This window comes from Heptranchias perlo, chromosome 22, assembly GCF_035084215.1.
Source record: "Heptranchias perlo isolate sHepPer1 chromosome 22, sHepPer1.hap1, whole genome shotgun sequence".
Classification (NCBI taxonomy): domain Eukaryota; kingdom Metazoa; phylum Chordata; class Chondrichthyes; order Hexanchiformes; family Hexanchidae; genus Heptranchias; species Heptranchias perlo.
This window is the reverse complement of record NC_090346.1, coordinates 16,522,226-16,545,969: the sequence shown is the minus strand read 5'-3', so window position 1 is coordinate 16,545,969 and position 23,744 is coordinate 16,522,226. Positions and strand designations below refer to the sequence as shown.

The following is a 23,744-nucleotide window of genomic DNA, read 5'->3' as shown; positions in this document are numbered from 1 at the left end:
GTCCAGGCTCATGGGGAAATATCAGCGAAACCTCCATCCTGTGTCCTTGGTCTGCATGAGTCTCCTTCAGGCTGACTGGAGAAGGAGGATGTTCCCACACCAGATCAGGGGCTCTCCACAGCCTCCAGAACAGAGGAGATCGCCCTCACCCTCGAATTTCTCAAAATGATCTGATCTTTGTGTGCAGGGTTGAAGCTGGTGCTGGATATTTCTCAGGAGGATTACAACCCCTTCCTTTCCACCTCTGCTGGAGCCAGGCTCATGTTGCATCAGCAGAACACCTACCCATTCCTCAAGGACCTCGGGCTCTACGCCATGCCTGGCACAGAGACATCCATTGGCATATTTGCGGTAGGTGCAGCCACCTGGGGTTGGGTGACAGATTGGCGGGGCTGGGGGCAGGGGTCACTGCTCTTTCACCTCTAGGAGCTGGGTTTAAATACAGACCAGACAATGGAGGTCTCTACAGGTCTCAGCCCTTCCATTTAGGCTTCTCAATTGGAGCACTGGTCCAGCTGACAACAGCCATACTCAGCACAGACCGGAATCTTCCTTGGCCTGTTAGATCAATGCCACCCTGTGCAGTGCCTTAACCCACTGACCCATTGTTGAAGGAGGAGGGGCTCCCTTTCTTGTTGTCCCCTTCACGCGGTACGGGCAGGCCTGCCTCGGGCTTCGGGTCTCTAGAGACTTGAGTCCATAATCCAAGCTAACACTTGCAGTGCAGTACTGAGGGAGTGCTGCACTGTCGGAGGTGCCGTCTTTCAGGTCAGAGGTTAAACCGAGGCCCCACCTGCCCTCTCAGGTGGATATAAACGATCCCATGGCACTATTCAAAGAAGAGCAGGGGAGTTCTCCCCGGTGTCTGAGGCCAATATTTATCCCTCAATCAACATCACTAAAACAGATTATCTGGTCATTATCATATTGCTATTTGTGGGATCTTGCTGTGCGCAAATTGGCTGCCGCGTTTCCTACATTACAACACTGACTACACTTCAAAAGTACTTCATTGGCTGTAAAGCGCTTTGGGACGTCCTGAGGTCATGAAAGGCGCTATAGAAATGCAAGTTCTTTCTTAATCTCTGTTTAAGGTTGTTTGTTTTGCCCCATTTCAGGATTTTCTGGGCAGCAACTCCCTCAGTGAGGGGAAGTAATCCTCAGAATCCTTTGAGGTCTCCCATGGCGACCGAGAGACATACCAACTGCAAAACGTCAGCACTGGTCGATCTCCACGGAACCTTAAATATCATCTCGGAGCTGAAACAGTCACTTTAACTTTGGTAGTTGAGGAGGGAGGTGCTTTACACTGAATCTACCCCCACCCCACACACACTGTCCTTGTGCACGTTGCTCATGTGTCTTGTGTGTCTCTGACCAGGATGAAATTGTGCGTCTGGGTGGTTCCTATAGTCGGTGTACGTTTGATGGTTCAGATGTGGATGTGAAGACTCTGTACAACACCACCTACTCGATGCAGGTATCCCAGCTCTTTCGTCCGACTCCTGAAGGCGCAGCCTCACTCACAACCCGGTTTTCATTATCAGGAGGTTATTCTTTCTGTGGTACAGTTCCACGGGCGCTGACTCCCACAGGGGTACAGTTCCACGGGCGCTGACTCCCACAGGGGTACAGTTCCATGGGCGCTGACTCCCACAGGGGTACAGTTCCACGGGCGCTGACTCCCACAGGGGTACAGTTCCACGGGCGCTGACTCCCACAGGGGTACAGTTCCATGGGCGCTGACTCCCACAGGGGTACAGTTCCACGGACGCTGACTCCCACAGGGGTACAGTTCCACGGGCGCTGACTCCCACAGGGGGACAGTTCCACGGACGCTGACTCCCACAGGGGTACAGTTCCACGGGCGCTGACTCCCACAGGGGTACAGTTCCACGGGCGCTGACTCCCACAGGGGTACAGTTCCATGGGCGCTGACTCCCACAGGGGTACAGTTCCATGGGCGCTGACTCCCACAGGGGTACAGTTCCATGGGTGCTGACTCCCACAGGGGTACAGTTCCACGGGCGCTGACTCCCACAGGGGTACAGTTCCACGGGCGCTGACTCCCACAGGGGTACAGTTCCACGGACGCTGACTCCCACAGGGGGACAGTTCCATGGGCGCTGACTCCCACAGGGGTACAGTTCCACGGGTGCTGACTCCCACAGGGGGACAGTTCCACGGCCGCTGACTCCCACTGGGGTACAGTTCCACAGGTGCTGACTCCCACTGGGGTACAGTTCCACAGGTGCTGACTCCCACAGGCGTACAGTTGCACGGCCGCTGACTCCCACAGGCGTACAGTTGCACGGGCGCTGACGCTATCTGGGAAGGGGTTTGGTCCATTGGGATTCTGTACAATGGGAGTGAATGAGAAGGAGTTTGGTCCATTGGGATTCTACAATGGGAGTGAGTGGGAAGGGGTCTGGTCCATTGGGTTTAGAGTTGTGTGCTTTTATTGGGAAGTCAGCAAACAGCAGTAAGTTCACTTACTGAATCCTCCAGGAATGAAGCCTCTGTGATGTCGATTTCTCTAACGTTTGGTCTTCATTCTGTCCCCAGACCTGTCTCCGTTCCTGTCTCCAGGATCACATGGTGAAGTACTGCGGATGTGGGTATCACAATTACCCTCTACCAGAGGGGGCATATTACTGTAACAACAAGGATAACCCCAACTGGGGTGAGTCAGAGTGTATTAAACGGACAGGGTCCCATCCCTGAATGTAGACAGTGTATTAAACTGGTCCCAATATTGTGACTAGCTCCTGGTTACATCGTGTAGAGAAGAGAGGGGCATAAACTGAGGATAAGAACTGGCAGTATAAAGGGGGAGGGGAGAAGGATATTTTTCACACATTAGAATGTGGAATCCGTTACCAGAAGGGGAATTGGATAAACACTTGAAGAAGAGAAATATAAACGGATACGGGGATGAGGGAGGTAAATGGGATTGGAGCAGACAGCACCAATTGAAGAGTTAACACCTATATGGGCTGAATGGCCTCCTCCTGTGCTGTGATTTAGTTGAGTCTAACCTCCACTGTTCTATATCGGCCAGGTCACTGTTACTACCACCTGAAGGAGCAGATAGAAGCAGAGAATTCAGACTGCCTGGAGAGCTGTAAGCAGCCCTGCAAGTGAGTACTGTACTGTTCAACTCCCAAACATAAATACAGTCGAGGGAGGCCATTTGGGCCATCTTTCTATTGAAGGCCAAGACCCTCCCCCACCCCAGTTCACAGATTCCAACTCCCACTTGAATGACTCGAGGGTTTCTGTCTCCACACAAGTCCTGGGGCCCACCCCAGGTATTGGTCACTCTGAATGAAGCAATGCCTCTCCACACCATTCCTGGGACCCACCCCAGGTATTGGTCACTTAGTGTGAAGCAGTGCCTCTCCACGCCACTCCTGGGACCCACTCCAGGTATTGGTCACTTAGTGTGAAGCAATGCCTCTCCACACCACTCCTGGGACTGGTCACTCGGTGTGAAGCAATGCCTCTCCACACCACTCCTGGGACTGGTCACTCGGTGTGAAGCAATGCCTCTCCACACCACTCCTGGGACCCACTCCAGGTATTGGTCACTCGGTGTGAAGCAATGCCTCTCCACATCACTCCTGGGACCCACTCCAGGTATTGGTCACTCAGTGTGAAGCAATGCCTCTCCACGCCACTCCTGGGACCCACTCCAGGTATTGGTCACTCGGTGTGAAGCAATGCCTCTCCACACCACTCCTGGGACCCACTCCAGGTATTGGTCACTCGGTGTGAAACAATGCCTCTCCACACCACTCCTGGGACTGGTCACTCGGTGTGAAGCAATGCCTCTCCACACCACTCCAGGTATTGGTCACTCGGTGTGAAGCAATGCCTCTCCACACCACTCCTGGGACCCACTCCAGGTACTGGTCACTTGGTGTGAAGCAATGCCTCTCCACACCACTCCAGGTATTGGTCACTCGATGTGAAGCAATGCCTCTCCACACCACTCCTGGGACCCACTCCAGGTACTGGTCACTTGGTGTGAAGCAATGCCTCTCCACACCAGTTTCCTGGCCTTGGTCATGGGTTGCAAGACTCCACAGTTGATGCCAACCAATTTTTCAACTCAGTTCCCTTATAAAAGGGGGCAGATCAGCCAAAGAGCTTGAACCTTTGTGTGGGGGCTGCTAGTGCCAGCCCCTAGTCTCCCTCTGGCACCCCCACCCCCACATGGCACCTACCCAAAATATATAAAGCGGATGACCCCATCCTGAGCCCAGATACTCCTGCACAATGGGATTCCCGCATCGCCTATACTCCCACAAAACAGGCTCAAGCATTTTTGGGCCCATTATATCAAGAAGACATATTGCACATGTGCAATGAGTAATTTTTAATTGCCCCACTGTGGCCATTAAAGATACCATTGGTCGGGCTCTCCCCTATCCCCCCGAGCTCAGAGTGGTGAATACACCACAGGTACTGAGACCCACACAGGGAGTTCCCAGGTCCCATCTCAGTCAAGGTGGCAGCACAGGTTTGACAATTGGCCTCAGTGCCCCGAGAGAGGGGAAATAGAGGCCAGTGTCATAAGAGTAGAGAACACATGCTGGGATATAGGGTGGAAGAAGGTGACAGAGGCAGGGAGGGGGCATGTAAATGAGGAGAAGGATTCTGAAGTAAAATGTGTTTTGGAGATGTTAATTGAGGTTTGATGAGCACAAACGAGAGGAAGAGGAACAAAGAGAGAGAGCGGAGGAGTGAGAGAGAAGATGAATGAAAGAGAGAAGAAGAAAATGAGAGGGGAGCAGTGATTCAGTGAGAGGATGGATGTGAGAGAGAGGAAAAGGAATGAAAGAGACAGAGAAAATGAGAGAGGGAGGAGTGATTGAGTGAGAGAGGATGGAAGAGAAAGAGAGAGCGAGAGAGAGAGAGAGAGAGACAATAGGGAGGAGTAAGAGAGGATAAGAGATACTAAGACAAAGAGACTGAGAGAGTGAAAGAGATAAAGACAGACAGAGATGTGTTTGGAGTAACTCAAGTGTCATCTTTCTCTACAGTGAGACCCAGTACAGACTGACCATCTCCATGGCAGACTGGCCATCCCAATCCTCTGAGGTGAGTCTGAGCTCCCAGTGCATGGTGAGGAATATCTGATCAGCTCCCCCAGAGGCTCAGCTGGTAATTGCCCCACCTTGAGAGGTCCTGAGTCAAACAGACCAGGAGGGTCCCAGGTTTCATTCCCCCCGATATCAACTGGGGTTGGGGGTAGGGGCACTACGATTAGCCTGAGTGCCCCTGGGCTAGAGGTGGGGTGGTGGAAATCAGCCAGGGTTCCTGTTCCTGACAGTTGCTGGGAAGTGGGGCTTGGGGTGGAGACAGGACCAGGTCTGGGTGCAGTGTTGACACTCACTGTCCAGCCTCATACATGGCCACCGGGGGATGGGGCTGTACAGAGACCGCCACAACTGTTGTCTTTGCCGGGGTTGGGGGGGGGGGGGACAAGGGGCTCAAAATATTTCAACAATTTCAATCTCTTCCATCACCATCCCTGGGTATGTCCTGTCCCACCGGCAGGACAGACCCACCAGAGGTGGCGGTACAGTGATATACAGTCAGGAGGGAGTGGCCCTGGGAGTCCTCAACATTGACTCTGGACCCCATGAAACCTCATAGCATCAGGTCAAACATGGGCAAGGAAAGTTCCTGCTGATTACCACCTACCGTCCTCCCTCAGCTGATGAATCAGTCCTCCTCCATGTTGAACACCACTTGGAGGAAGCACTGAGGGTAGCAAGGGCACAGAATGTACTCTGGGTGGGGGACTTCAATGTCCATCACCAAGAGTGGCTCGGTAGCACCACAACTGACCGAGCTGGCCGAGTCCTGAAGGACACAGCTGCCAGACTGGGCCTGCGGCAGGTGGTGAGCGAACCAACACGAGGGAAAAACTTACTTGACCTCGTCCTCACCAATCCACCTGTCGCAAATGCATCTGTCCATGACAGTATTGGTAGGAGTGACCACCGCACAGTCCTCGTGGAGATGAAGTCCCGTCTTTGCACTGAGGACACCATCCAACGTGTTGTGTGGTACTACCACCATGCTAAATGGGATAGATTCAGAACAGATCTAGCAGCTCAAAACTGGGCATCCATGAGGCGCTGTGGGCCATCAGCAGCAGCAGAATTGTACTCCAGCACAATCTGTAACCTCATGGCCCAGCATATTCCTCACTCTACCATTACCAACAAACCAGGGGATCAACCCTGGTTCAATGAGGAGTGTAGAAGAGCATGCCAGGAGCAGCACTAAGCGTATCTAAAAATGAGGTGCCAACCTGGTGAAGCTACAACTCAGGACTACATGCATGCTAAACAGCGGAAGCAACATGCTATGGACAGAGCTAAGCGATTCCACAACCAACGGATCAGATCAAAGCTCTGCAGTCCTGCCACATCCAGTCGTGAATGGTGGTGGACAATTAAACAACTAACGGGAGGAGGAGGCTCTGCAAACATCCCTATCCTCAATGATGGCGGAGTCCAGCACGTGAGTGCAAAAGACAAGGCTGAAGCGTTTGCAACCATCTTCAGCCAGAAGTGCTGAGTGGATGATCCATCTCGGCCTCCTCCCAATATCCCCACCATCACAGAAGCCAGTCTTCAGCCAATTCGATTCACTCCACGTGACATCAAGAAACGGCTGAGTGCACTGGATACAGCAAAGGCTATGGGCCCTGACAACATCCCAGCTGTGGTGCTGAAGACTTGTGCTCCAGAACCAGCTGCGCGTCTAGCCAAGCTGTTCCAGTACAGCTACAACACTGGCATCCACCCGACAATGTGGAAAATTGCCCAGGTATGCCCTGTCCACAAAAAGCAGGACAAATCCAATCCGGCCAATTACCGCCCCATCAGTCTACTCTCGATCATCAGCAAAGTGATGGAAGGTGTCATCGACAGTGCTATCAAGCGGCACTTACTCACCAATAACCTGCTCACCGATGCTCAGTTTGGGTTCCGCCAGGACCACTCGGCTTCAGACCTCATTACAGCGTTGGTCCAAACATGGACAAAAGAGCTGAATTCCAGAGGTGAGGTGAGAGTGACTGCCCTTGACATCAAGGCAGCATTTGACCGAGTGTAGCACCAAGGAGCCCTAGTAAAATTGAAGTCAATGGGAATCAGGGGGAAAATTCTCCAGTGGCTGGAGTCATACCTAGCACAAATGTAAGGAGTCTTACAACACCAGGTTATAGTCCAACACCTTTATTTGGTGTTGTAAGACTCCTTACATTTGTCCACCCCAGTCCATCACCGGCATTTCCACATCATATCTAGCACAAAGGAAGATGGTAGTGGTTGTTGAAGGCCAATCATCTCAGCCCCAGGGCATTGCTGCAGGAGTTCCTCAGGGCAGTGTCCTGGGCCCAACCATCTTCAGCTGCTTCATCAATGACCTTCCTTCCATCATAAGGTCAGAAATGGGGATGTTCGCTGATGATTGCACAGTGTTCAGTTCCATTCGCAACCCCTCAAATAACGAAGCAGTCCGAGCCCGCATGCAGCAAGACCTGGACAACATCCAGGCTTGGGCTCATAAGTGGCAAGTAACATTTGCGCCAGATAAGTGCCAGGCAATGACCATCTCCAACAAGAGAGAGTCTAACCACCTCCCCTTGACATTCAACGGCATTACCATCACCGAATCCCCCACCATCAACATCCTGGGGGTCACCATTGACCAGAAACTTAACTGGACCAGCCATATAAATACTGTGGCTACGAGAGCAAGTCAGAGGCTGGGTGTTCTGCGGCGAGTGACTCACCTCCTGACTCCCCAAAGCCTTTCCACCATCTACAAGCCACAAGTCAGGAGTTTGATGGAATACTGTCCACTTGCCTGGATGATTGCAGCTCCAACAACACTCAAGAAGCTCGACACCTTCCAGGACAAAGCAGCCCGCTTGATTGGCACACCATCCACCACCCTAAACCTTCACTCCCTTCACCACCGGCGCACAGTGGCTGCAGTGGCTGCAGTGTGTACCATCCACAGGATGCACTGCAGCAACTCGCCAAGGCTTCTTCGACAGAACCTCCCAAACCCGCGACCTCTACCACCTAGAAGGACAAGAACAGCAGGCACATGGGAACACCACCACCTGCACGTTCCCCTCCAAGTCACACACCATCCCGAGTTGGAAATATATCGCCGTTCCTTCATCGCCGCTGGGTGAAAATCCTGGAACTCCCTTCCTAACAGCACTGTGGGAGAACCGTCACCACACGGACTGCATTGGTTGAAGAAGGCGGCTCACCACCACCTTCTCGAGGGCAATTAGGGATGGGCAATAAATGCCGGCCTCGCCAGCGACGCCCACATCCCGTGAACGAATAAAAAAAAATGCAACTTAGGAATGGGATTCTAAATTAAATTTAAAATTGTCACTAAGAGTGAGGAGAGAGGTTAGGGGAAATTTCTTTACACAAAGGGTTGTTGGAACATGGAATGCTTTGTCACAGTGCTTGAGGCAGAAACCACTGTGTGTGTTAAGGGAACATTGAGTAAATATTTTAAGCAGAGGAAGATACAGGGCTATAGGGAGTAGAGTGGGGCAGTGGGATTAGTTTGGGGATTGATACAGGGCTATGGGGAGAGAGCGGGGCAGTGGGATTAGTTTGGGGATTGATACAGGGCTATGGGGAGAGAGCGGGGCAGTGGGATTAGTTTGGGATTGATACAGGACTATGGGGAGAGAGCGGGGCAGTGGGATTAGTTTGGGATTGATACAGGGCAATGAGGAGAGAGTGGGGCAGTGGGATTAGTTTGGGATTGATACAGGGCTATGGGGAGAGAGTGGGGCAGTGGGATTAGTTTGGGATTGATACAGGGCTATGGGGAGAGAGCGGGGCAGTGGGATTAGTTTGGGATTGATACAGGGCTATGGGGAGAGAGCGGGGCAGTGGGATTAGTTTGGGATTGATACAGGGCTATGGGGAGAGAGCGGGGCAGTGGGATTAGTTTGGGATTGATACAGGGCTATGGGGAGAGAGTGGGGCAGTGGGATTAGTTTGGGATTGATACAGGACTATGGGGAGAGAGCGGGGCAGTGAGATTAGTTTGGGATTGATACAGGGCAATGGAGAGAGAGCGGGGCAGTGGGATTCGTTTGGGATTGATACAGGGCAATGGGGAGAGAGCGGGACAGTGGGATTCGTTTGGGATTGATATAGCAAAGATTCAGCAGGGACATGACGGGCCAAATGGCCTCCTCCAGTGTTGAAAACTTCTATGATTCTAATGAGATATCCATGCCCCGGGCTGTGTGATCAGCCTTGAGCCTTCCTTGGAGCACTCCACTGATATATATTCCTTTGAAGAATAGTTTGTGTGAAGGTGCCTCCCTGGGTTGTTCTGATACTGATTTCAGTTCCTTGGAACTGCCAATTACACCTCAACCCAGACCCACCCACCTGCTAACTTCTTTCAGTCCCTGGTCCGCTGGTCTCAGATGCCCCGACGCATGCTGTCCGAGCAGTGGTACTGGGTTAAGGGAAAGAAAGACTTGCATTGATATAGCACCTTTCACGACTTCAGGACGTCCCAAAGCGCTTGACAGTGTGTGGTCACTGTAACAAAGAGCAAGTGCAGGAACCTTGGCTGATTTCTCCCTTCCCTAACTCAAGGTGTGGAGCCCGTTCTGTCCTCCTGGCTGGTATCAGCAATCTCAGCACAGACCAGGGATGAAAGCTGGGACTTCCTGGTCTATATGACTCAGCCAGTCACTGGTTAAATCTGGTGACCCATCGAAAGAGCAGCTACAAAAGCCTTTCAATAAAAGTATCTGTTGGGGAGGGTTTAAACTAATGTGGCAGGGGGATGGGAACCGATGCAGGAAGTCAGTGGGAAATAAAGTGGTGACAGAAACAAAAGGCAGTAAGGGAGAGTGTACAGAACATGACCGGACAGATGGTCTGAGAAAGCAGGGCAAAGACCAAGGGAAGACTAGATTAAACTGCATTTATTTCAATGCAAGAAGTCTGATGGGCAAGGCAGATGAACTCAGGGCATGGATGGGTACATGGGACTGGGATGTTATAGCTATTACTGAAACATGGCTAAGGGAGGGGCAGGACTGGCAGCTCAATGTTCCAGGGTACAGATGCTATAGGAAAGATAGAGCAGGAGGTAAGAGAGGAGGGGGAGTTGCGTTCTTGATTAGGGAGAACATCACGGCAGTAGTGAGAGGGGATATATCCGAGGGTTCGCCCACTGAGTCCATATGGGTAGAACTGAAAAATAAGAAGGGAGAGATCACTTTGATAGGATTGTACTACAGACCCCCAAATAGTCAACGGGAAATTGAGGAGCAAATATGTAAGGAGATTACAGACAGCTGCAAGAAAAATAGGGTGGTAATAGTAGGGGACTTTAACTTTCCCAACATTGACTGGGACAGCCATAGCATTAGGGGCTTGGATGGAGAGAAATTTGTTGAGTGTATTCAGGAGGAATTTCTCATTCAGTATGTGGATGGCCCGACTAGAGAGGGGGCAAAACTTGACCTCCTCTTGGGAAATAAGGAAGGGCAGGTGACAGAAGTGTTAGTGAGGGATCACTTTGGGACCAGTGATCATAATTCCATTAGTTTTAAGATAGCTATGGAGAAGGATAGGTCTGGCCCAAAAGTTAAAATTCTAAATTGGGGAAAGGCCAATTTTGATGGTATTAGACAGGAACTTTCAGAAGTTGATTGGGAGAGTCTGTTGGCAGGCAAAGGGACGTCTGGTAAGTGGGAGGCTTTCAAAAGTGTGTTAACCAGGGTTCAGTGTAAGCACATTCCTTATAAAGTGAAGGGCAAGGCTGGTAGAAGTAGGGAACCTTGGATGACTCGGGAGATTGAGGCACTAGTCAAAAATAAGAAGGAGGCATATGACATGCATAGGCAGCTGGGATCAAGTGGATCCCTTGAAGAGTATAGAGATTGCCGGAGTAGAGTTAAGAGAGAAATCAGGAGGGCAAAAAGGGGATATGAGATTGCTTTGGCAGATCAGGCAAAGGTGAATCCAAAGAGCTTCTACAAATACATAAAGGGCAAAAGGGTAACTAGGGAGAGAGTAGGGCCTCTTAAGGATCAACAAGGTCATCTATGTGCGGAACCACAAGAGATGGGTGAGATCCTGAATGAATATTTCACATCGGTATTTACGGTTGAGAAAGGCATGGATGTTAGGGAACTTGGGGAAATAAATAGTGATGTCTTGAGGAGTGTACATATTACAGAGAGGGAGGTGCTGGAAGTCTTAACGCGCATCAAGGTAGATAAATCTCCGGGACCTGATGAAATGTATCCCAGGACGTTATGGGAGGTTAGGGAGGAAATTGCGGGTCCCCTAGCAGAGATATTTGAATCATCCACCGCTACAGGTGAGGTGCCTGAAGATTGGAGGGTAGCAAATGTTGTGCCTTTGTTTAAGAAGGGCGGCAGGGAAAAGCCTGGGAACTACAGACCAGTGAGCCTGACATCTGTAGTGGGTAAGTTGTTAGAGGGTATTCTGAGGGACAGGATCTACAGGCATTTGGAGAGGCAGGGACTAATTAGGAACAGTCAGCATGGTTTTGTGAGAGGAAAATCATGTCTCACGAATTTGATTGAGTTTTTTGAAGGGGTAACCAAGAAGATAGATGAGGGCTGTGCAGTAGACGTGGTCTACATGGACTTCAGCAAAGCATTTGACAAGGTACCGCATGGTAGGTTGTTACATAAGGTTAAATCTCATGGGATCCAAGGTGAGGTAGCCAATTGGATACAAAATTGGCTTGACGACAGAAGACAGAGGGTGGTTGTCGAGGGTTGTTTTTCAAACTGGATGCCTGTGTCCAGCGGTGTGCCTCAGGGATCGGTGCTGGGTCCGCTGTTATTTGTTATTTATATTAATGATTTGGATGAGAATTTAGGAGGCATGGTTAGTAAGTTTGCAGATGACACCAAGATTGGTGGCATTGTGGACAGTGAAGAAGGTTATCTAGGATTGCAACGGGATCTTGATAAATTGGGCCAGTGGGCCGATGAATGGCAGATGGAGTTTAATTTAGATAAATGTGAGGTGATGCATTTTGGTAGATCGAATCGGGCCAGGACCTACTCCGTTAATGGTAGGGCGTTGGGGAGAGTTATAGAACAAAGAGATCTAGGAGTACAGATTCATAGCTCCTTGAAAGTGGAGTCACAGGTGGATAGGGTGGTGAAGAAGGCATTCAGCATGCTTGGTTTCATTGGTCAGAACATTGAATGCAGGAGTTGGGATGTCTTGTTGAAGTTGTACAGGGCATTGGTGAGGCCACACTTGGAGTACTGTGTACAGTTCTGGTCACCCTATTATAGAAAGGATATTATTAAACTAGAAAGAGTGCAGAAAAGATTTACTAGGATGCTACCGGGACTTGATGGTTTGACTTACAGGGAGAGGTTAGACAGACTGGGACTTTATTCCCTGGAGAGTAGGAGGTTAAGGGGTGATCTTATAGAAGTCTATAAAATAATGAGGGGCATAGATAAGGTCGATAGTCAAAATCTTTTCCCAAAGGTAGGGGAGTCTATAACGAGGGGGCACAGATTTAAGGTGAGAGGGGAGAGATACAAAAGGATCCAGAGGGGCAATTTTTTCACTCAAAGGGTGGTGAGTGTCTGGAACGAGCTGCCAGAGGCAGTAGTAGAGGCGGGTACAATTTTGTCTTTTAAAAAGCATTTGGACAGTTACATGGGGAAGATGGGTATCGAGGGATATGGGCCAAGTGCAGGCAATTGGGACTAGCTTAGTGGTATAAACTGGGCGACATGGACATGTTGGGCCGAAGGGCCTGTTTCCATGTTGTAACTTCTATGATTCTATGATTCTATGATTCTATCTAAACGTGTTTCTTAATCTGAATTTCAGGACTGGATTTACCATGTCTTGTCGTATGAGAGAGATTCCTCAACTAATGTTACTGTAAACAGGTGAGTTTATGGAGTTAGCCGAATCTCAGGGTGCGTGTCTCACAGACACCGTCAGCTGAAGATTTTAAAGATTTTGAGCTCTCTACCTGTTGCTGCCTTGTTCCTGTAACCTGCTCACGAGCTGTGAGCAGCAGTCGAGGAATGCACTGTCCGGAGCACAGCTGAACCGTACAGATTACGGCCTACAACAACAACTTGCATTTATATAGCGCCTTTAACGTAGAAAAACGTCCCAAGATGCTTCACAGGAGCGTAAATCAGACAAAAATTGACTTTGAGCCAAAGTGTTCCCTTGAGTTTAGAAGGTTGAGGGGTGTTCTAGTCGAGATGTTTAAATTGGTTAAGGGATTCGATGAGGGAGATACAGAGAAACTATTTCCTGGTGGGGGGAGTCCAGAACAAGGGGCACAATCTTCAAATTCGAGCTCGGCTGCTCAGGAGTGAAATCAGGAATTACTTCTTCACACAAAAAGTAGTAGAAATTTGGAACTCTCTGTCTCAAAAGGCTGTGAATGCTGGGGGTCAATTGGAGCTTTCAAGACTGAGATCGGTAGATTTTTGTTGGGTATCGAGGGATATGGAGCCAAAGCAGGAAAATGGAGTTGAGGAACAGCCATGATCTGATTGAATGGCGGAACAGGCTCGAGGGGCTGAATGGCCTTCTCCTATGCTGACTGACCTGCTGTGTATTTATTTCACATTTACAGCATCTGCAGTATTTTTTAATCTGTGTAGTCCCCTTTACAATTAGCGACACCAGCTGCCCCACTGTCTGTCCCACACATCCACCACCCTCAGAGGGTGAGGAGAGTGGAGGAATTTAAACTACTTCCATTATGTGGAGAGACTGGAGAAGCTGGGATTGTTCTCCTTCGAGCAGCGAAGGTTAAGGGGAGATTTGATAGAGGTGTTCAAAATCATGAACGGTTTTGATAAAGTAAATAAGGAGAAATTGTTTCCAGTGGCAGAAGGGTCGGTAACCAGAGGACACAGATTTAAGGTAATTGGCAAAAGAGCCAGAGGGGAGATGAGGAGAAATGTTTTTTACGCAGTGAGTTGTTATGATCTGAAATGCTCTGCCTGAAAGGGCGGTGGAGGCAGATTCAATAATAACTTTCAAAAGGGAATTGGTTAAATATTTGAAGGGAAAAAATTTGCAGGGCTATGGGAAAAGAGCAGAGGAATGGGACTAATTGGATAGCTCTTTGAAAGAGCTGGCACAGGCACAATGGGCCAAATGGCCTCCTTTTGTGCTGTAACATTCTATAAACTAAACGTGAAGGGAAGGATGAAACAGAGTGGATCAAAAACAAGCGTAAATTAAAAATAATAGAGTTGGAAGGATGTACTGGAGCTGAGGAGATGGGGTGGCAGTTAGAATATCGATACTGCTACAATATGTAACTGGGCAGAATGTGTATGAAACTAAAACCCTCCAAAATAGTGTTTAACCGTGACTTTAAATGTTTTACAGGAAAAGTATCCTGAAATTAAACCTCTACTTCCAAGAGATTAATTACAGGACAATACAGGAGGACCCTGCCCTAACGGTAAGTTCCCACTGTGGACATCACTCTCTTCAATCTTCATTCTTCCCCCAGAACTCAGTGGGCTCCACAGATCCTTTGCAGTGTATGTGTGCAGGAGCTGATACTGAGGCACACACAACACGTACAGTACCAGACTGAGGCATACACAACGCGTGCAGTACCAGACACTGAGGCACACAACGCGTGCAGTACCAGACTGAGGCACACACAACACGTACAGTACCAGACACTGAGGCACACACAACGCGTACAGTACCAGATACTGAGGCACACACAACGCATACAGTACCAGACTGAGGCACACACAACGCATACAGTACCAGACACTGAGGCACACTCACAACACGTACAGTACCAGACACTGAGGCACACACAACACGTACAGTACCAGACACTGAGGCACACACAACACGTTTAAAAAAAATTTTTTAAATTTGTTCACGGGATGTGGGCGTCGCTGGCAAGGCCGGCATTTATTGCCCATCCCTAATTGCCCTCGAGAAGGTGGTGGTGAGCCGCCTTCTTGAACCGCTGCAGTCCGTGTGGTGACAGTTCTCCCACAGTGCTGTTAGGAAGGGAGTTCCAGGATTTTGACCCAGCGACAATGAAGGAACGGCGATATATTTCCAAGTCGGGATGGTGTGTGACTTGGAGGGGAATGTGCAGGTGGTGTTGTTCCCATGCGCCTGCTGCCCTTGTCCTTCTAGGTGGTAGAGGTCGCGGGTTTGGGAGGTGCTGTCGAAGAAGCCTTGGCGAGTTGCTGCAGTGCATCCTGTGGATGGTACACACTGCAGCCACAGTGCGCCGGTGGTGGAGGGAGTGAATGTTTCGGGTGGTGGATGGGGTGCCAATCAAGCGGGCTGCTTTATCTTGGATGGTGTCGAGCTTCTTGAGTGTTGTTGGAGCTGCACTCATCCAGGCAAGTGGAGAGTATTCCATCACACTCCTGACTTGTGCCTTGTAGATGGTGGAAAGGCTTTGGGGAGTCAGGAGGTGAGTCACTCGCCGCAGAATACCCAGCCTCTGACCTGCTCTCGTAGCCACAGTATTTATATGGCTGGTCCAGTTAAGTTTCTGGTCAATGGTGATCCCCAGGATGTTGATGGTGGGGGATTCGGCGATGGTAATGCCGTTGAATGTCAAGGGGAGGTGGTTAGACTCTCTCTTGTTGGAGATGGTCATTGCCTGGCACTTACCTGGCGCGAATGTGACTTGCCACTTATCAGCCCAAGCCTGGATGTTGTCCAGGTCTTGCTGCATGCAGGCTCGGACTGCTTCATTATCTGAGGGGTTGCGAATGGAACTGAACACTGTGCAGTCATCAGCGAACATCCCCATTTCGGACCTTATGATGGAGGGAAGGTCATTGATGAAGCAGCTGAAGATGGTTGGGCCTAGGACACTGCCCTGAGGAACTCCTGCAGCAATGCCCTGGGGCTGAGATGATTGGCCTCCAACAACCACTACCATCTTCCTTTGTGCTAGGTATGACTCCAGCCACTGGAGAGTTTTCCCCCTGATTCCCATTGACTTCAATTTTACTAGGGCTCCTTGGTGCCACACTCGGTCAAATGCTGCCTTGATGTCAAGGGCAGTCACTCTCACCTCACCTCTGGAATTCAGCTCTTTTGTCCATGTTTGGACCAAGGCTGTAATGAGGTCTGGAGCCGAGTGGTCCTGGCGGAACCCAAACTGAGCATCGGTGAGCAGGTTATTGGTGAGTAAGTGCCGCTTGATAGCACTGTCGACGACACCTTCCATCACTTTGCTGATGATTGAGAGTAGACTGATGGGGCGGTAATTGGCCGGATTGGATTTGTCCTGCTTTTCGTGGACAGGACATACCTGGGCAATTTTCCACATTGTCGGGTGGATGCCAGTGTTGTAGCTGTACTGGAACAGTTTGGCTAGAGGTGCAGCTAGTTCTGGAGCACAAGTCTTCAGCACTACAGCTGGGATGTTGTCGGGGCCCATAGCCTTTGCTGTATCCAGTGCACTCAGCCGTTTCTTGATATCACATGGAGTGAATCGAATTGGCCGAAGACTGGCTTCCGTGATGGTGGGGATATCGGGAGGAGGCTGAGATGGATTATCCACTCGGCACTTCTGGCTGAAGATGGTTGCAAACGCTTCAGCCTTGTCTTTTGCACTCACGTGCTGGACTCCGCCATCATTGAGGATGGAGATGTTTGCAGAGCCTCCTCCTCCCGTTAGTTGTTTAATTGTCCACCACCATTCACGACTGGATGTGGCAGGACTGCAGAGCTTTGATCTGATCCGTTGGTTGTGGAATCGCTTAGCTCTGACTATAGCATGTTGCTTCCGCTGTGTAGCATGCATGTAGTCCTGAGTTGTAGCTTCACCAGGTTGGCACCTCATTTTTAGGTACGCCTGGTGCTGCTCCTGGCATGCTCTTCTACACTCCTCATTGAACCAGGATTGATCCCCTGGCTTGTTGGTAATGGTCGAGTGAGGAATATGCCGGGCCATGAGGTTACAGATTGTACTGGAATACAATTCTGCTGCTGCTGATGGCCCACAGCGCCTCATGGATGCCCAGTTTTGAGCTGCTAGATCTGTTCTGAATCTATCCCATTTAGCACGGTGGTAGTGCCACACAACACGTTGGATGGTGTCCTCAGTGCGAAGACGGGATTTCATCTCCACGAGGACTGTGCGGTGGTCACTCCTACCAATACTGTCATGGACAGATGCATTTGCGACAGGTAGATTGGTGAGGACGAGGTCAAGTAAGTTTTTCCCTCGTGTTGGTTCGCTCACCACCTGCCGCAGGCCCAGTCTGGCAGCTGTGTCCTTCAGGACTCGGCCAGCTCGGTCAGTGGTGGTGCTACCGAGCCACTCTTGGTGATGGACATTGAAGTCCCCCACCCAGAGTACATTTTGTGCCCTTGCTACCCTCAGTGCTTCCTCCAAGTGGTGTTCAACATGGAGGAGGACTGATTCATCAGCTGAGGGAGGACGGTAGGTGGTAATCAGCAGGAGGTTTCCTTGCCCATGTTTGACCTGATGCCATGAGATTTCATGGGGTCCAGAGTCAATGTTGAGGACTCCCAGGGCCACTCCCTCCTGACTGTATATCACTGTACCGCCACCTCTGGTGGGTCTGTCCTGCCGGTGGGACAGGACATACCCAGGGATGGTGATGGAAGAGTCTGGGACGTTGGCTGAAAGATATGATTCTGTGAGTATGGCTATGTCAGGCTGTTGCTTGACTAGTCTGTGGGACAGCTCTCCCAATTTTGGCACAAGTCCCCAGATGTTAGTAAGGAGGACCTTGCAGGGTCGACTGGGCTTGGTGTTTTGCCGTTGTTGTGTCCGGTGCCTCGTGGTCCGATGCCGGGTGGTCCGTCCGGTTTTATTCTTATTATGACTTTTCGTAGCGAGATTTTACAACTGAGTGGCTTGCTAGGCCATTTCAGAGGGCAATTAAGAATCAACCACATTGCTGTGGGTCTGGAGTCACATATAGGCCAGACCGGGTGAGGGCGGCAGGTTTCCTTCCCTAAAGTACCAGACACTGAGGCACACTCACAACACGTACACAGTACCAGACACTGAGGCACACACAACGCGTACAGTACCACACTGAGGCACACACAATGCGTACAGTACCAGACACTGAGGCACATACACAATGCGTACAGTACCAGACTGAGGCACACACAACGCGTACAGTACCAGACTGAGGCACACACAATGCGTACAGTACCAGACACTGAGGCACACTCACAACACGTACAGTACCAGACTGAGGCACACACAACACGTACAGTACCAGACTGAGGCACACACACAACGCGTACAGTACCAGACACTGAGGCACACACAACGCGTACAGTACCAGACACTGAGGCACACTCACAACACGTACAGTACCAGACACTGAGGCACACTCACAACACATACAGTACCAGACACTGAGGCACAGACACAACACGTACAGTACCAGACACTGAGGTACACACACAATGCGTACAGTACCAGACACTGAGGCACACACAACACGTACAGTACCAGACACTGAGGCACAGACACAACACATACAGTACCAGACACTGAGGCACAGACACAACACATACAGTACCAGACACTGAGGCACACACAACACGTACAGTACCAGACACTGAGGCACACACACAATGCGTACAGTACTAGACACTGTGACACACATAACGTGTGCAGTACCAGACTGACACACAGGCCGTACAGTACCAGACACTGAGACAGACACAACACGCACAGTACCAGACAGGAGTGAATCGTTCCCTATAACCTGTTGTGTACTAGAATCCACAAATACTGATGGGCCTACTGTGTATTTCTATGTAACTAATTAATTGTAAACAATTTTACAACACCAAGTTATAGTCCAGCAATTTTATTTTAAATTCACAAGCTTTCGGAGGCTACCTCCTTCCTCAGGTGAACGATGTGGAAATGAAGTCCTCGAAATGAAGTCGCATTTATAATTCACAGAACAATGCTGGTGATAACAGACAGTTTTTTCAACTGCCCGTTGCCAAGGCAATCAGTGTGCAGACAGACAGGTGTTACCTGCCAGGTCTCAGAATATACAAATCACCAAAAAAAACAACAAACAAAAAAAAAACAGAGATAGAGAGGTAGAAACATAGAAAAGACAGCAACTGACCCGTTATATTAAAAACAGATAACATTTGTTCGCTGGTGGGGTAACGTGTAGCGTGACATGAACCCAAGATCCCGGTTGAGGCCGTCCTCATGGGTGCGGAACTTGGCTATCAATTTCTGCTCGACGATTTTGCGTTGTCGTGTGTCTGGAAGGCCGCCTTGGAGTACGCTTACCCGAAGGTCGGTGGCTGAATGTCCTTGACTGCTGAAGTGTTCCCCGACTGGGAGGGAACCCTCCTGTTTGGCGATTGTTGCGCGGTGTCCGTTCATCCGTTGTCGCAGTGTCTGCATGGTCTCGCCAATGTACCATGCTCTGGGGCATCCTTTCCTGCAACGTATGAGGTAGACAACGTTGGCCGAGTCACAGGAGTATGAACCATGCACCTGGTGGGTGGTGTCCTCTCGTGTGATGGTGGTATCTGTGTCGATGATCTGGCATGTCTTGCAGAGGTTACCGCGGCAGGGTTGTGTGGTGTCGTGGACGCTGTTCTCTTGAAAGCTGGGTAATTTGCTGCGAACGATGGTCTGTTTGAGGTTGGGTGGCTGTTTAAAGGCGAGTAGTGGAGGTGTGGGGATGGCCATAGCGAGGTGTTCGTCGTCATTGATGACATGTTGAAGGCTGCGGAGAACATGGCGTAGTTTCTCCGCTCCGGGGAAGTACTGGACGACGAAGGGTACTCTGTTGGTTGCGTCCCGTGTTAGTCTCCTGAGGAGGTCTATGCGATTTTTTGCTGTGGCCCGTCGGAACTGTCGATCGATGAGTCGAGCGTCATATCCCGTTCTTACTAGGGCATCTTTCAGCGTCTGTAGGTGTCCATCGCGTTCCTCCTCGTCTGAGCAGACCCTGTGTATTCGCAGGGCCTGTCCATAGGGGATGGCCTCTTTGACGTGGTTAGGGTGGAAGCTGGAAAAGTGGAGCATCGTGAGGTTGTCCGTGGGCTTGCGGTAGAGTGAGGTGCTGAGGTGCCCGTCTTTGATGGAGATTCGTGTGTCCAAGAAAGAAACTGATTCTGAGGAGTAGTCCATGGTGAGCTTGATGGTGGGATGGAACTTATTGATGTTATCGTGTAGTCTCTTCAGTGATTCCTCGCCGTGGGTCCATAGAAAGAAAATGTCGTCGATGTATCTGGTGTATAGTGTTGGTTGGAGGTCTTGTGCAGTGAAGAAGTCCTGCTCGAACTTGTGCATGAAAATGTTGGCGTATTGGGGTGCGAATTTGGTCCCCATGGCTGTTCCGTGTGTTTGGGTAAAGAACTGGTTATCGAAGGTGAAGACATTGTGATCCAGGATGAAGCGGATGAGTTGTAGGATGGCGTCCGGAGATTGGCTGTTGTTGGTGTTGAGTATTGATGCTGTCGCAGCGATGCCGTCATCGTGGGGGATACTGGTGTAGAGTGCCGAGACGTCCATCGTGGTGAGAAGTGTTCCTGGTTCAACTGGTCCGTGGGTACTGAGTTTTTGTAGGAAGTCTGTAGTGTCGCGACAGAAGCTGGGGGTTCCCTGTACGATGGGTTTCAGGATGCCCTCGATGGGTTTCAGGATGCCCTTGGGTTCATGTCACGCTACACGTTACCCCACCAGCGAACAAATGTTATCTGTTTTTAATATAACGGGTCAGTTGCTGTCTTTTCTATGTTTCTACCTCTCTATCTCTGTTTTTTTTTTGTTTGTTGTTTTTTTTGGTGATTTGTATATTCTGAGACCTGGCAGGTAACACCTGTCTGTCTGCACACTGATTGCCTTGGCAACGGGCAGTTGAAAAAACTGTCTGTTATCACCAGCATTGTTCTGTGAATTATAAATGCGACTTCATTTCGAGGACTTCATTTCCACATCGTTCACCTGAGGAAGGAGGTAGCCTCCAAAAGCTTGTGAATTTAAAATAAAATTGCTGGACTATAACTTGGTGTTGTAAAATTGTTTACAATTGTCAACCCCAGTCCATCACCGGCATCTCCACATCATAACTAATTAAAGGGGAAGGTCGGTCCAATTGAAGGAGGTTTTATTTAAATGTTCTCCACCCTTTTTATAGAAGTGATAAAATGAACTTAAATTTAGTTTACTTGACTTGAAACTGAGCAAGGAGACTGTACTGAGTGTCTCCACGGCAGCAAAGAACAGATATTTTGCAGTTTTGTTTCATCACCTTTGAGCATCAGGGAGTATGCAGGAGTTCCTCAGGGCAGTGTCCTAGGCCCAGCCATCTTCAGCTGCTTCATCAATGACCTTCCCTCCATCATAAGGTCAGAAATGGGGATGTTCGCTGATGATTGCACAGTGTTCTGTTGCATTCGCAACCCCTCAAATAATGAAGCAGTCCGAGCCCGCATGCAGCAAGACCTGGACAACATCCAGGCTTGGGCTGATAAGTGGCAAGTAACATTCGCGCCAGACAAGTGCCAGGCAATGACCATCTCCAACAAGAGAGAGTCTAACCACCTCCCCTTGACATTCAACGGCATTACCATCGCCGAATCCCCCACCATCAACATCCTGGGGGTCACCATTGACCAGAAACTTAATTGGACCAGCCACATAAATACTGTGGCTACAAGAGCAGGTCAGAGGCTGGGTATTCTGTGGCAAGTGACTCACCTCCTGACTCCCCAAAGCCTTTCCACCATCTACAAGGCACAAGTCAGGAGTGTGATGGAATACTCTCCACTTGCTTGGATGAGTGCAGCACCAACAACATTCAAAAAGCTCGACACCATCCAGGACAAAGCAGCCCGCTTGATTGGCACCCCATCCACCACCCTAAACATTCACTCCCTTCACCACCGGCGCACTGTGGCTGCAGTGTGTACCACCCAAAGGATGCACTGCAGCAACTCGCCAAGGCTTCTTCGACAGCACCTCCCAAACCTGCGACCTCTACCACCTAGAAGGACAAGAACAGCAGGCACATGGGAACAACACCACCTGCACGTTCCCCTCCAAGTCACACACCATCCCGACTTGGAAATATATCGCCATTCCTTCATTGTCGCTGGGTGAAAATCCTGGAACTCCCTTCCTAACAGCACTGTGGGAGAACCGTCACCACACGGACTACAGCGGTTCAAGGCGGCGGCTCACCACCACCTTCTCAAGAGCAATTAGGGATGGGCAATAGATGCTGGCCTCGCCAGCCACGCCCACATCCCATGAACGAATAAAAAAAAAGTTATACACAACTTTCTCTCAGGTGGGTAGAGTCCATGGTAGGGTAGATTGTACATGGGGTGTGGAAGGAGATTCAGTGGGTGGGTAGAGTTTACAAATGGATAGTCTGTAGATTGGTTGTGGCTTGATGGTCCAAATGGCCTCTTTCCCTGCACCCTTGTATACATCCGTACTGTACCGTAAGTAAATCCTTTACCTGATGGTTCTTTGACTCTTTTCCAGATTGATTGGCTTCCCTCCAAACTGGGAGGCCAGTTTGGGTTCTGGATGGGCGGCTCCATCCTGTGCATCATCGAGCTGACTGAGATCATGATCGACTGCCTGTGGATCACCGTCATCAAAGTGGTGAAATGGTACTGGGAGCGCCGATCCCGTCGATCCCGGACACAGTTCTCCGACCCCCCACCGACTGTGGCCCAGCTGGCCGAAGACCACACAAACGCCGGATTCGATCCGGACCAAGCTGACCAAGCACGGCAGGGAAGGCCATGCGCACTGGCCATTCCGGGCACGCCCCCTCCTCAGTACGACTCACTCCGCATCCACCCCATCAACCAGGTCACCAACGCTTGGGACTGTGGCCAGATTTAAGAGGGATTTTTTGAGGCGTGTTCCAGGGATGTTGGTGGTGGGCTTTCCAAAGGGTAAACAAGTAACTGCTGCTCCCTTCCACATCCTGAACCAAGGAAAGTGAGTGGCACAATCCAGTTATCTCCTTCCCCCAAAATTTAATGGCTCTCAGATCACCTGTTATAATCTGTAAAGAAAGATTTGCATTTACACAGCATGTTTCACAACCTCAGGACATCCCAAAGCTCTTTACAGCCGATTAAATATTTTGAAGTGCAGTAATTATTGTAATGTAGGAGACACGGCGTGCACACAGCAAGATCCCACAAACAACAATGAGATAATGACCGGATAATCTGTTTTAATGATGTTGGTAGAAAGATAAATATTGACCAGGATACTGGGGAGAACTCTCCTAGCCACCTGAGGCCTCGGTATAATATCTCAGCTGAAAGACTACACACTGACAATGCAACACTCCCTCAGTATTGCACTGGGAGTATCAGCCTGAATTATGTGCTCAAGTGGGACTTAAACCCACAACCTTCTGACTCAGAGGCAAGAGTTTTACCCACTGAGCCACAGCTGACACTATAGTGAATATTAAAACTAAACTATATTGTAGTTTGAAATGTTCAGCCACAAATACTCTGCAACTTGTGATGGATTGAACAGGCTAATTTTAAAAATAAGGGCGGTTAAAAATCACTTGCTTTGAGAGAAAAAAATAAATAATTTATTTGTTGAAAACGGGCTATTGAAAAAGATGAAAATAAACGGAGTATCAGAGA

General features: G+C 49.8%; 1 protein-coding gene across 3 annotated transcripts in view; it reads left to right on the top strand.

The window, feature by feature from the left end:
• The window catches only part of LOC137340528 (amiloride-sensitive sodium channel subunit beta-like), a 33,152-nt gene extending 9,408 nt beyond the window's left edge, over positions 1 to 23,744 (top strand). For all 3 annotated transcript variants that reach the window (XM_068003040.1, XM_068003041.1, XM_068003042.1), the window contains exons 6-13: positions 188 to 351; positions 1,382 to 1,480; positions 2,566 to 2,683; positions 3,062 to 3,140; positions 5,049 to 5,106; positions 12,933 to 12,994; positions 14,469 to 14,544; positions 22,606 to 23,744. In XM_068003040.1, coding sequence (XP_067859141.1) covers positions 188 to 351; positions 1,382 to 1,480; positions 2,566 to 2,683; positions 3,062 to 3,140; positions 5,049 to 5,106; positions 12,933 to 12,994; positions 14,469 to 14,544; positions 22,606 to 22,974 — 1,025 coding nt within the window. In that variant the 3' untranslated portion in view covers positions 22,975 to 23,744. The remainder of the gene's footprint in view (positions 1 to 187; positions 352 to 1,381; positions 1,481 to 2,565; positions 2,684 to 3,061; positions 3,141 to 5,048; positions 5,107 to 12,932; positions 12,995 to 14,468; positions 14,545 to 22,605) is intronic.